The sequence below is a fragment of the Asterias rubens genome, chromosome 14 (assembly GCF_902459465.1).
Source record: "Asterias rubens chromosome 14, eAstRub1.3, whole genome shotgun sequence".
NCBI classification, from domain to species: Eukaryota; Metazoa; Echinodermata; class Asteroidea; order Forcipulatida; family Asteriidae; genus Asterias; species Asterias rubens.
Window position 1 is genome coordinate 9,275,859 of NC_047075.1, and position 14,929 is coordinate 9,290,787.

General features: G+C 37.5%; 2 protein-coding genes across 2 annotated transcripts in view; one reads left to right on the plus strand and one right to left on the minus strand.

Annotated features, from left to right (window-relative positions):
- Positions 1–1,917: 1,917 nt before the first annotated feature.
- Positions 1,918–4,719, plus strand: LOC117299358. Its single transcript, XM_033782888.1, has 2 exons — positions 1,918–2,970; positions 4,344–4,719. The coding sequence occupies exons 1-2, from the start codon at positions 2,896–2,898 to the stop codon at positions 4,560–4,562; spliced, it is 294 nt and encodes a 97-aa protein (XP_033638779.1). The 5' UTR covers positions 1,918–2,895; the 3' UTR covers positions 4,563–4,719.
- A 5,728-nt stretch (positions 4,720–10,447) lies between these two features.
- LOC117299640 overlaps positions 10,448–14,929 on the minus strand; it is a 54,568-nt gene continuing 50,086 nt past the window's right edge. The window contains exon 19 of the mRNA XM_033783189.1: positions 10,448–14,510. Within this exon, the coding sequence (XP_033639080.1) occupies positions 14,386–14,510 (125 nt within the window). The 3' untranslated portion in view covers positions 10,448–14,385. The remainder of the gene's footprint in view (positions 14,511–14,929) is intronic.

Consider the following 14,929-nt stretch of genomic DNA (forward strand, 5'->3'; position numbering starts at 1 on the left):
TGTAAAATCCTTTTGTTTGTTTTTGTATAATATTGTGTTTGTAAGGAAATAAATGTTGAGTGATTTGATTTGAGATGACCTTCCATTTCCCATTATATCAAGGGAACTCGGCAAACTCCTGCACAGGGGGGATATAAAGCTATCTCACTCAAACAAACATTTTAACGGCTATGATTATGAATTGCACAGAAATCAAGAAATTGTGATTCAGCAACTAGACGACAATATTTATAGTCATTATGAAATCAGCGATTAGCTGGGGGATTCGAACCCACAACCTTGTGACTGCAAGGGTTGCTGGGGTGGTGGAGGTGTGCTTAAACGCTTTTTATTTCACGGGAAATTTCTCTGTAGTGTGAAAATAAAAGGGCATAATGTTGATGAAATTGAGTGCTTGGCAAAAAACAAACCACTCGCCGTTTAGGGTGAACACCGCAATGTCTGTGTGATATTGAGTTGGAATGTCAGTTGTTGACCTCCCTAGACGATGGAGGTTTATTTTGATCAGTCGCCATGACAGCGGCTAGTAAACAAACTTAGACAGCAACAACAACAGCCGGGGAGGTCGAATCTTCAACTTTATTTTCATTAGACTTGGTTCCAAGCTGTGATTGTGGCTTTTAGTCTGCCCGATATTACTCATTATGCTTGGCCGATGATGCAAAGAAATAACCGCAGTCTCGACTTGTATTTTCAAGTCTAATTTTAGGTCTGTTGTGGATCTCTTAGTCCAATGCATCAACCAACTTCCTAAAAGTTTCGATTTTAAAAGAACATTAGATAATTGTTGTTTGCTAACAAAACAGTTGCTGGCAGTGTATTAAGCACTTTATGTAATCCACCTCAATATAATAAACAAACGACAAACCTGAGTTTGAGACCGTCACACAAGTAGCGAAAAAACGATTACACATTTCGCGCGTGACATCGTGTTTTTTTTTTGTTTTTTTTTAATAAAACTCCAAACGAAAAATTAGTATGACATTTCAGACAGAAATATTACAAGGGAATTTTCTACTATCATCATCATCATCATTTTGCACTGTGTGTTTTCGTATGGAAATCTGTGATCTCAGACGATATCTTTCATGCCATTTCTGTAATGGTTCTTTAATCATACCAGGATCCGAGTCGGTTTCGCGGAATCACAGATTGGGGAAATAAGGGAAAGTTTAGAGAAATTTAGAGGAACTTGTGATTGTGCCCGATGATTAACTACATCGAACATGGCGCACCCACCCGGCCAGAGTGTGTCGTGAGACTAAAAGTGGTTGAAATCTATCGCAGTTTTTATTCAATTGAAAAACCTCAAGCAGAAACAAAACAATATTAGTAGGCCTGGGGCCTGGTCTTATTACCAGAATACTCACTCAAATGAAAAAAACAAAAAAATTATTCGAAATGAGTCGCTCGCGTACAGCCCACTTTCAAATTCAAGCACAGGGCTGCTATGCTGGGAAGGTGAACTCACAGGAGGTTGTAATTGTCAACTTGTTCCAAAATAATTGGACTTTTCTCCCTTTTTTCCTTCCATTATTGTTGCTATTTGTTATTAATATGATTTGTGTGTAATAAGAGAGAATCACTGCGGTAGACACAAACATAGATGCAACTGGCATAGTATGATTTAGTTGCGATTTTCAAAGTTGAAATCTGGACAGGTCCTCCATACAGCAGTCCTCACTGACAAGACAATTAATTTATTAAATAAATAAATAAATAAACGAAATGAAAACGAGTTTAAAATTCTAAGAACACCAACCTGGATACAAGTACCTCTTTAAGGTCACCAAGGGTGTAGCAAACTGACACTCTATACCTAGCAACGGGTATTGTTTGGTTGGAAACATCATGAAATTTGATATCACCGCGTGCCCTCCACGTCTACTAAAAAACGAGACCCATAACCAGTGTGTGCGTGAAAAGGTGCCGAGATAGGCTGGTATTTTTTGGGGGATCGACAAGTGCTGAACTTTACAAAAGACTATACTTGGCAGTATTTCATTCAATCTGGCATTTTCTTCAGCTGTTTTGCGACAAATGGACTATTTTGTATCGCACTATAATTCGCAGTAGTTCGTGAAACGGTCCCAAGATAGGCTGGCATTTGGGCTCGAAAAGTGCTGAACTATACAAAGAACGATACTCAGCAGTATTTCGTTTGATTCCGGCATTTTTTCGGCTACTTTGTATTCAACGATGGCTTTTTTGTCCGTGGTCATTTAGTTTTCAACGAGCCAGGGGAAGCTTTTCTGCATCTGGTGCTTATAATAATACTAGTGATGATTGAAACTGTTTTACAGTGAACTTTATAAGTTCGCAGTTGAGCTCGTTCGATCGGGCATTTCCATCAGCTGTTTTACGATAGTGACTTTATCGTTGGTAAATTGTTTTCAACGGACCGGGGATAGCTTTTCTGCATCCGGTTCTTTTTAACTTTGGACAGAAAAAGAGCGGTGAAAGTTTTACAGTGAACTTCTCGATCGGGCATTTTCTGTAGCCGTTTTGCTAGTGATCTTTGGGTAAATTTTGGTTTAATTCAACGAGCCAGCTAGGGAAATCTTGTCTGCATCCGCTGTTAATTGTAACTTTGGACAGGAAAAAAAAAGAGTTTTTAATATACATAGGGGGCCTACAGTGAACTTACTTCGCATGAGTTTCTTCGTCAGGCATTTTATTCAGCTGTTATCAGTGATAGTGCTATCCTTGGTCTATTTTTTCAACAACCCATGTCAGGGCGAAAGCTTTTCTACCCCGGTGCTACTACATTTGAAGAAGAAAAAAAAATACCAGTGGAACTACTGAATGTATCTACGGTAGTGCAGTGGTGCAGACGTGTATAAACAATTGGACATCATTAACACTGAATTCAACATTTCAAATTATACGACCACTATGAATACAATAAAGGCAACAGGTATGGTAACCGGCATGTTGACCATCACAACCGATATGGGAATAAACGGCACGGTAAGCTTAGTTTGGCATTTTATACCATGGTCCAATTTCATAAAGCCTGTATAAGCACAACAATTTTGCTAGGCATTAAATTTCCTCCTTGGTTAAAACAGGATTACCAACCAAATCTTCATTTGTTGCATTTATGGAAATATTGACTGCGATGAGGGGCACAGTTAAAATTATAGGCCCTTGGTGATGTCAAAACCAGAAGCGAAGCTGAGTCTTCCAACCGTTGGTTTACATTATTGTTAGTCAAGGGACACGACCATGACGGAGGCATCATGACAACGGTCTATTCCTCACAACGGGCCGGGTGCATTCGGTAGTTTCCCAGGGTCGATCCCGCGGTGCTCATTCGGGTGATCAACGAGCCCCCGATAAATGCTAATCGAACGACCACTCACCCTCTTTCTGTGACGTTATGCACCTCGGTCAGCCCCAATTGACCCGTTCTACAAGCCCGGGTAATTAGCCCCTGGAATGACGTCAAATTCAAACGCACCAGGGTCAGACCGGGGTCGACCCAGGACCGCACACTACGCAATGCCTCATCACCAAAACCCACATCACAACACTAAACATTTCAAAATCATTGAAGTACTCACCAAGTGTCACAGCCATGCTTATATATAAGCTGAGAAGCCTTTCCTGTGCTCGTGTCAGTCAATAATTCCTCTCAAAGATAGACCATAGACTCAGTGCTGGTCAACACAATGTCTGAAAGCGACCATGGAGGTAGAAATACCTCCATGAAGCGACCATCCGAAACCCTTGCAGTCCGAGCACGATGACCACTGCATGCAGCAGTGAACTGGAGCGCGAGGAATGTTCCTTGCTTCGCACAATGGCCACGAGTGAGAAGAATATGCTGTGCTTTCTCCAAACAAAGCGCCATAGAACTTGCGTTCGATTAGCTTCCCCGGGTCGACCCCGATCTGCCCCCGGTGCGTTCGAATAGCTTGACGTTATTTCAGCGGTTCGCTTGTTGTACGGGTCTTGGGGGTTGGCGCGGAGTGCGTGACGTCATGAGAGGGTGAGACGTGTAGCGCTGGCCACGGGCTCACCGGAATGAGCACCCTGGGGTCGACACGGCCGGGGAGCGATTTTTTTTCCCAAACGACATTGCAATAATGTTTTCCCCTTTCCGTCAAAACTGGCTCTTTCCGTCAAAATTACGCCATAATGAAATTGGACTGCTCTTTTACCAAATCATTGCAATGTCGTTTGGGGAAACAAAATTAGCGGCCGGGGAAGCTAATCGAATGCACCCATAGAGCTATAGCTCTATGAATGCACCCTATATTATACCCAACGTGTAATATTATGAGCTAGTGTTTTCCATCTCAAAATGGCTTTTAATTTTTTTTTTTTACACCATTCAGGAAAGTAATGCATTCATTATGCCCTTAGCAGGGTACATAGGAATAAGTGCGGGTGCAGCGGTCGTACTCATACTGCTCATCATAGTTACAGTGTTCGTTTTGCACACACGACTGGCTAAACGACGAAGAGTGGCCCAGGCGGGCACCCCAGCACCCCCAGGTGACCAGACTACCAACAGCAACACCAATGACGGTCAACGACTGGTCACTGATGCTTGACGACCTACAGCAAGATGGCATGGTTCCCTGTCTCTCTTACTGCATGCTGGTGCGATAATGTGAGGGTAAAATCATTAACCATGCACTATGTCCCCCTTCCCGTCCCCCTTCCCCTCCCCCGTACGGCAAACTGTGGGTGCGTTCGTTTAGCTTACCTGGGTCGACCCCGATGTGTGGCGTTTTTTGTTTTCCCAGGACAAATGTGGGTAATTATCTGCACACGTTCGTCCTGGAAAAAAAAAAAAAAAACGCCACACACCGGGGTCGACCCGGGGGAGCTAAACGAACGCACCCATGCTTCTTTTGATAGCGCCCTCTTTTGAAGCATTCCCTCGTCAACCTTAGTATGTTAATTTCCCATAATTGTAGGAGACAGAAAATCCGGACAAATTTCCCTGGTAACCCCCAACATTGATAGTTCAATAATGGAGGGGGGGGGGGTTCATGTAAAAAATATTGCCCAACAATTTTGTGACCTGGTTGCTGACTTCAAACTTACGCTACTTTGAATGGCATAGGCCCTAAAATAAAATAATGATTTTATTTGCCGAGAGATGTGGGGACTTCAAGATTAACTAGGCAGTGGACACTATTGGCAATTACTCAAAATAATTATTAATATTAAACCTTTTATGGTAACGAGTAATTGGGAGAGGTTGATAGTAATATAAAACATTGTGAGAAACGGCTCCCTCGAAAGTAATGTAGTTTCCGAGAAAAAAGTAATTTTCCACGCACTTGATTTCGAGACCTCAGATTTAGAATTTGAGGTCTCAAAATCAAGCATCTGAAAGCACACAACTTCGCGTGAATGGTGTTTTTTCTTCCATTATTATCTCGCAATTTCCATGACCGATTGAGCTCAAGTTTTCACAGGTTTGTTATTTTGTGCAGTGAGATACACCAACTGTGAAGGCTAGTCTATGACAATTACCCAATAGTTTCCCGTGTCTTCAGGCTCAGACGTTACACAGGTGATGTAGAAGTGTTTTTATTTTGGAGAGAGCAAAACTCCACGGGCCCTCTGAGACTCCCTATTTCAACTTAAGCAGAAGATTAAAGTTCAGTTCAAGAGTCAATGAATACTCTGTAAAAAGCTTTGAGACTTTCACGTATTTTCGTGTGTTTTTGATTTTAATATTAGCACTTTGCACAGTAGGCCTATGCTGTGAACGGATGCATGCAACCATACGGCAAGTGTACAAATTTCGTTTGATAGCGCCCTCTTGTGAATGTGCTTGTGAAGTTTTATCTTGCTTGCACTTCTCAATGTTTTCCAGATTTATTGATCATTATGCCTACAATATGCTTTTCAAAAATGGGGTGATTTTCAAATAAAACTGGGTTTTTATGGTTTTCAAAAATGGGGTGGTTTTCAAATCAAACTAGGTTAAAAACCGCAGACATCAATTGCCTGGGTCGCCCACGTCTTGGCCTTGGTGCCCCTTCAAAATTTCTCTATACACTTTAAAGGCAGTGCACACTATTGGTAATATTGTAAAAGACTGGCCTTCACAGTCGGTGTATCTCAACAAATGCATAAAATAACAAACCTGTGAAAATTTGAGCTCAATCGGTCATCGAACTTGCGAGATAATAATGAAAGAAAAAAATACCCTTGTCACACGAAGTTGTGTGCGTTTAGATTTGATTTCGAGACCTCAAGTTCTAAACTTGAGGTCTCGAATTCAAATTCGTGGGAAATTACGTCTTTCTCGAAAACTATGGCACTTCAGAGGGAGCCATTTCTCACAATGTTTTATACCATCAACCTCTCCCCATTACTCGTCACCAAGAAAGGTTTTACGCTAATAATTATTTTGAGTAAATACCAATAGTGTCCACTGCCTTTAAAGATTTCCAATGGAAGTTCCCTTGAGCAAAATGAGCATGGCCCTGCCCTCTCAAAGATTTAATTCCAGGCTTCTGAGACGCCACACAATACATGAAAGAACACTCATTTATCCACTGTTGTTTTTGTTTTTTCCACAAATTTATTTTAAACGTGCGGTAACCTTTTTAGTACTACATACCGTCGGGTGCATATTCGAACCTCGTTTCGCTCAAACAGAGGACAAATCCAAACTGGTTGACGATGTGACCTATGTTTACATTCAAACCGCCCTCTGTTGACAAAACACTGTACACGTCATGTTTCGCATGGCAAAAAGACGCGGTCATTTGTTTTGCCCGGCGGTATGCGCGCGAATCAGGTTATGGTTTTCGAGTGACGTCAGAGGTCACATCGTCTATACAAATATTTATTTTGAAATCTGGTGTTAAAGCAGTTGTTTATGCTGTGCTTTTTGTTGCCTGAAACACGAATATATACCCTTTTGGCCATTACTCACACAAACTGCATATTTTCATAGCATGATCTTGAGCTAATGGTAATTGTTAAACATTATGATAAATATGTATTGTTCATTAAAATAATGTAACGTTCAGTTTATGATTGTAATGACCACAGCGAACCCTTTGTCACCAGTCCAACCATATTGCTATAACAACAAAATAGGATGCCATTTTAAATTGCTCAGTAGAGGTGGGAAAGTCTTTAAAAAAATTACGAAAAAATATTAATAATAAAAATAACGAGAATAAAAAAATGTTATGTTCTCAACATTTTTTAATAAAGAAATACAAAAAATGAAAGAAAATTGATTTGAAAAAAAGTAAAAAAAATTAAATGAAAAAAAAAAAGTAAAAATCTGTTTGCATTTTAGTTGTCATGGCAATACGGTTGAATCTGATATGTCTTCTCCATTAAGTGTACGAGGTTTATCCTGTCAATAAGTGTGACGTAGTTCCACTGTGAGCCGCGCGCATTTTTTTCTGCACTACAAACTTGCCACTGTCGTTGTGCTTTTCAATGGGGATTGTTTTCTTCTAAATCGATTAAAAAAGCGAAATTAAAAAATAATAAAACCTGGACAATTTTTGAGGATGGCAATTAAACAAATTGTTAGCCACGCTCACTAACTGACTCTACTGATGAACATAATCTCATATGTTTTTGTATTGAGTTTGTTTTCATTTGATGATATGTTGTGCAAGAAAACGGTTAAACAATGCGTCTTTGCTTTTACATACGTTCTTCAAAAGACTTCGGTTAAAGTTTTTGTCAAAGGAAATGATTTTGTAAGTTGTAGATTTTTGGTCAAAATAACTCACAAATTTATGCAAGCTTCGGCACCGGAAGTAGTGGAAGCATGCATGCAGCTAGTTTCTCTTTGAAGATTTTATGCAAGAGAAGTAAAATCACTGCTTTTATCCTTGTTTTTATATACGTTCTTTAAAATACTAAGTTGTTATCATAAGAAATGGACCAGTGAAATGTGTGATTTTTTAGGTAAACAAAAATATGCAAGCTTTGGAACCGGAAGTTGTGTAAGTATTGGGGCATGTAGCTGATACGCATGCGTGTGACGTAAATGACCTACGAACAGGATAAACCTCCCACTAACACAACACTTTTTGTGTAAAACATTAATATATTACTATATAAATTATATCACATATACTTTAATAAATATATATAAATAATATGATGATATTTATTATAGGTTTTTCCGGTCAAGACAACACAACTTTTTCATAAACACCTAAATTCATGCATGTTTCCTTTGGGTTTCGTTTTAGCATTCATTTTTTTTCTTTTTCTGCGCATATGATTTCGTTTTCCTCATTCAGAAACGTTTTTAGTCATTTTCATTAATAGAAACTCAATACTACTTTTTTCACCATTTTTCGGTTGAATTTATAAAACCTAGTTACACTTGTTGAAGCAGAATGGTTGGCTTTTGGTGAATTTGAATAACTGCGACCAAATAAATTAGAGTTATCTTATGTGACCAGTGGATGCTAAACTGTTGAATTAAAAGATCTGACGCAACTAAGTTTTAATTCTCAAACAGAAATAAAATAAATCGAATATTATTGAATGAGTTTATGTTGGAATTGGCCGGGAAAACATAATAAAATAACTGTAAACACGAATGATCACTTAAAGGTATTGCTAATACACAATTTAAACTATCTATGCATCGTCCCATCTGCAATTACACACAGTCGCCCAAGTCAGTGAAAAAATATTAAATATTTTGACATAGTTCCTTTAAGTTTGTTTAAAGGTATGGAATAACATACCTGGTATCTTTAAAAAAAAATTAATTTTGTGTGTTTCACTAAACAAGCTTAATATTCTTTTTATAACTTTTCTTTAACTTGAAAAAAAGTATTTGGAGTTTGATTTTGAACGGCCATGGAGACAAACCTCTTTATCACTGCAAACAAACTTTCCACTTAGGATACAAGACTCCATTGGTCGCAGTGTAAAATACACTTTGACATGGTCGACTGGCAAGATTGCAGTTGGCTCGATACACACTATTTATTTACATCTAAATTAGAAACCCGCTCTAACCGAACATTCATCACATCCTCCAATGTTGTTGACTAAATAATTGCTTCACGAATACCATCACAGTGCTGTGCCAAAAAGTGCCCGCCACATTTGCATACTGTGGTCTGATTGGTCTTGCGGCTAAGGGTCATGTCACATGATGGAATTTACAACCAGTTCCAGGCAATCTGTGAGAAAAGATTGTCTTCACATTTGAATGTTCTTAATTTTCTGGGGGATCGTCAGACACTGTTTGAAGAATGACTCATGTGTACAAAAGTAGTTCTTTGTCATGCACTGCAGTTGGTTGCAGCCAAGTTGCCTCGTGTGATAAGCCCCTACGATGTCACAGGGTTTCGTAGACTTGCCAGAATAGTGTCGGTGTTGAGCATGCATCCTGTTGCGTGCCATTATTTGGCAGCAGACACTTTTTGGCACAATGGACATTGCATAACAGTATTTGGCAGCGGACACTTTTTGGCACATTGGATAATTTTAAAGATTGGCGGGGAGGTTAAAGGCACAGTCATGCATTACATAAATAAAATAAATAGCCAGGGCCCGCTTTATGGCACAATAAGCATTCTAGTTTGTCAACTGACTATTATAAACATAATGTTTCTTATTGTATGTGTACATAGTTTGTGTGTGTTTTTGTGCTTGTTAAATGAAACTGCTTTGAGGTTTGTGTATCATTCATGTGTGTATGGTACTGAACGCTCACGCTGTTCGGTTTAAACAATGTGTTCACATTTGTTAAAATAGTGTCTTGCTTTTTAATCGTAATTTAGAACCGAATTTTAAAACGTGGCAAATTCAGCTGCAGTTGTATAACGTTTTGGGCGGTAAAACAAATATTTCAATAAACAAGTAAAAAAAAAAAAAAAAAAAAAAAAAAAATCTTTTATCAGATTCGTTGGACATTATTTTGTTTTGCAAAACCTTGCCCCAGATGCTTTTTCATTTCTCTCTTGTGGTACAATAAGTTACTAGTTTCGACACTTTAAATTTAGACTGTCTGGCTTAAGTACAATAATTGACTAAATACAACATTTTAAAATGAGATATCTAAAGCTAACAGCCTTGTGCATAGCAGTAAAAGTATCTATTTTGATAGTAAAACATCTGATATCGTTCGTAGTCTCCCACAAAAACATCCCTCTTTCAAAACCTTTCAAAACTTAGACTTGTTGTATCATTAAGTGTGCGTAAAGTTGGAGACCGGTCCATAAACGATGACACTTAAAAGAATATGAATAAGTTTGAGAAACAAACAAAAATATGTATAGATATAAATATTTTGGCAACAAAAAATAAAACAAATTATGTCATAAATATTTCTTAGAAAAATAAATAAATATTTCATAGATCTCTGAATATGATATTGCTATAATTAGAATCTTGTTAAATAATTTGTTTTTGTTTGCCAGCTTGTGATAATTTTTGTTGGCGTGTTGTTTGAATAAAACTGTTTGCCTGAACAAGTGTGTTGAGCAAATCTGATTGTACTCCCATCATTCAAAGTTTCAAATCCTGCTTTATGAGTGTCTTAAGTCGAAATTAAAATCCACCATTTTTCTTTATGCCCATTACTAGCCTATTCACGTGCAACTAACTCAGTATAGTACCGTGCATATTAAGTCACAAGCCCCAAACAGTCTTCTAACTGAGGTTAATGAAGAGCTACCATTGGCCGAGAGTCGTGCGCGCACATTGTTGGTCATCAAAGATGGCGGCCAGTGTAAGGTATACTTTACAGCCATTGAACCAAGCCCCATTGATCAGCTATCATTAGAAATTTCATTAGCACGTTTCCGTTGCTTGACATTAAAGAAGGCCGCCAAAGCAAGGAATTATATAGAACTTTCCAATGTTGATAAACAAACCGCATTGGTTGGCATGGATGGTCGAATGTTAGTAGACACCCAATCGTGTTAACAGACGTTTTTCAACAAAAAATTACATTTCCTGCGACCTTTCAAGTAAAATATGATTTGTTGCTTGTTTGTTTACAAATTCAACTTTATGTTTGAATACTTACGATAGAACCAACCCCATGGAACCAAAACCACCCGTAAATAGTCAGGTCCCCTTTAGCATCTAAAGAGCAATAGATATAATGTTGTTCAACACTGGGATCTGTACAAAGATGGCTGCATCATGATAGGTTTTCTTACCAACTCTTCCATACCATTCTGTAAAATGTCTACTCTTTATCACACAACTATTTACAATAATTTTAAATTACTTTTATTTTATTTTAACAAAAATGTACAAAGTGTGCAAACGTGCAGTGCCTTGTGCTTTAAAATAACTTTACAATTTGTGACTAAACAAGTCAATTTTGTGAAAAGTTTCTATCAATGTTTTTCTTTTGGCATTGTTTCTTTTTTTTACTTCAATGTTACTTTCAATATCTCATTCATTGGACTTTTAGAGAGTGCACACTTAAAAAAAACCAATTTTAACAAATTTAAAGGTCTGACAAATATTTCAGTACTCTGGTAAGCATAAATGGTGGACAAAAACTGACCCCAAACCCTCCAAAACCACAAAACTTGTTTGGGATTGTGCCTTTAAAAAAGGGAAAGAAAAGGGGTGACTGGTCGCCACACTCATGTTTCTAAGATGGCAGCTGGCTCAATTCATCTTCAAGACGAAGGGAAACATTGTCAATGTTGCTTGTCTATAAATTCAGTTGCTTGAGAGGCTTAGGGTAGGATGGGGGTTGTTTGATTAAGGTGTCCTGTATCATCATTAATATCCATACGGATGTGTTGGGCTGGTAGTGGACAGAGGCGATCAAATTTGTATTTAAAGCTTATTCTTCAGAAATGCAGTTATTTAGAGTTCGAAAGTTCAATCCCAATGATCCTGTTTTCACTTTTTTTACAGGATTGATAATTTATACAATAACTCGATTGTGAATTGCACTTGAATAACTCAAGGGAAACTGACTTGGTCATTTGGTAAATTAATTTTCTATGGGGTTGAATGGTTAAAATTTTGCGGTAACTTGTGATCAAGCAAGTCATGGTACCACACATTAACTCGCAACTGGCTTTGAGGGTTTCCGTAAGTTCTCGTTGCCTAAGACCAAACTCATGATTTTGGCACTTCATAAATTTCTTTTGATTGATTGATTGATTGATTGGGGAACATTAAGTTTTTTCCAATTGGTAATCAGATTATTGTTGAATCAAAATAAAGTGCGAGTGCAGTGCTGTAACATGATAAAAGTGCTCAAAGTTTATAAAGTGCCGTCTGTATTACTCGTGGTGAATTTGGTGAACACAAAAGTCCAACAATATTTCCTTGTAAACACTTGGTGCAAACTATGAAGAGAATAAGGCACTCATTCTAGAAAATTTTAAAAATGTATGAAAGTTTGTAAATAAATTCTTCCTTGAAAGGCAGTAAATAATGTGTGCCACGACTGTGAACATGTTTCAAGGTGTTAAACAGAATTGGTAGGGATGAACAACTTTATTGTGTAATATTATTCTGAAAGCTTGCAGATTATGAAATTTATGCTAGAATCTGTGAGGATGGAGTTTGATATTGTGTGTTTGAAAAATCCTTCTGAGCGACACCTCATCTTGGGCTGTATACTCCGCAAGGAGCTTAGAAAGCTTGAAAGAATGCTATTGGCCTAAAGACCAGGGCACTAAAGACCAGGGCACTAATGACTAGGGCAATAATAAGCGCATTGATACGGTTATTGTAAAACGCGAAAGATAAGAACTAGTTAATATAATATCATTTTGTTTGTGAAACATTTCCCTCTAAAAGAAGTAATGTATGAAAAAAACTTAATCCGAAAACTTAAAAAACAAACATATGATTTGGGTTGTTATGACCCAAATTAAGGACAATGTGTTACCAAGCTGAAAATGGGGCTTGATTTTGTAATTTCTATGTCTTGTTGATCACAATAAACATGACCACTGTCTGTGACTAGTTTGTCAGCTATACTAATCCTGTATTTATAATATCTTCAATATTTTCATTTTGGAAATTTTGAAAAAAAAGGGGAGGGGAAATGGTGAAATTAGTTCTTTTTTTTTCTTTTCTTAATACTCATAAAAAATGTAAACAAAGGGGAGCTTTAATGGTAAATTAAGAAGTTATTGTAAGACAAAATTAAGGTAACTCTTTTAGTCATATTTGTACAAAATTTCAGATGGACGATTGCAAATTTCAGTCGAACTGGTTTTCGTTTTTTTCCCCCTTAATGAACTGACATTAATTTACAACAAATCAAAGTGCTGCTTGATGATTTTTCTAAGCGATTGAAAAAAAAGTTTTGAAAGAATATAAAAGATAGGCCTTTAAGTTTAGACTGCCTCTTTTTAAAATTTCAAAAAAAAAAATCAGACTTCAAGTGTCTTAGTATAATGTAAAACCCTGTATTAATTACAGCACTTGTTTCTTTTGGCTACATTTAAATGACTTTTCATTTTTTGTAAATTTAAATCATGTATTTTGTTGTTGTTTTATAACTTAGTTTCCCAGTTTCCAGAAAGGCAATTTAAAACATTCATAATAATGTACATACAAAAATTTAACCACTATTTGGTTTTATTGCGTTCTTTGTTCATTGTTCATTTACATTTTGCTTAAACACCCAACTAAAAATTCACAGTTCAGTGTGTTTACTTCTGTGAGTTGTGATACCTGTTAAACCAGTTTAGCTAATTGTTTTAGTTTAGTTATAGGATTAGTTAAGCAAGTTAAACTCCAAACAAAATGTACATTCCAATGGGTCAACTCCTGTGGATTTTAAAACCCATTATTTAACCAATTTAGTTGACCAAATAATCTATAGTTTTTACTAAGGTTTAGCTATTGTTATATTTATCATGTGGATTTTAACAAGTTAACCCAGTTAATTCCCTAAAATAAGTCATAGTTTTAGTTATCATGTGGATTATTTTGAGTTAACCCATTTAAACTCCTAAGGTTTATTTTACAGAAACAGTTATCAAAGTTAACCAAGTTACACTTCCAAGGTTTAGTTATAGTTATAGTTATCATGTGGATTATTAACTCAGTTAAACACTGAATTAATGTTCACATTCAGGTGGGTCTGCTTCTGGGGATTGTGATACCCAGTTAATTCTTAACCAGGACTAATCAGTTTTACTTGTGTGTGGATTGTGATACCATTATTACCCCAGTTTACTAGTTTGAACCAGGTTAACATGGTTTAACTCAACACAACTCGGCCTTACTCTTGCAGATTGTGATACCAATATTAACCCAGTTTAGCTAATCATGACTAATTGGTTCAAATCAGGTTAACATGGCTTAACTTACCACAAATGGGTCTAACTTGTGTGGATTGTGATACCACTGTTAACCCAGTTTACTGGTTTCAAACCAGGTTAACATGGTTTAACTTACCACAACTTGGTTTTACTCTTGTGGATTGACCTTCTTGTTCTTGGACATCTTCATGACCATGAAGACGATGATGATGACGATAACCAGGAGAGCCAAGACACCAATGATGATTCCAATAACTGCTCCTACCGTCAGACCTGAAGAAAAAACCAAACATACCATTTTTTTTTTTTAGAGACGTACATTTATAAATGCCAATCATGTTGGGTCGTTCTGTATCAAATTTGTGTAAGGACCAACGGTCAACTATAGGGTGTCATAGCTATGAAGATAAGAGCACCGGGTACAAGCTCTGGTGTTTCTGTTCAGCAGAGTGTGGGTTTGAATCCCCGTCTTGACACTAGTGTCCTTGAGCAGGACACTCAACTACATGTATAACTGCTTCTCTCCACCCAGGGGTAAATGGGTACCTGTGAGGGCAGAGATGGTTCTTGTGATTGATTTAGCCGAGTAGCGCATATTAATGTTGCACAGGCTGCAGACTCCCCACCAGGGAGCTGAGATGGTTTAAGGAGTGAATTAAGGCCCAGTGACCAGGGGTAATAATGTTGGAAGC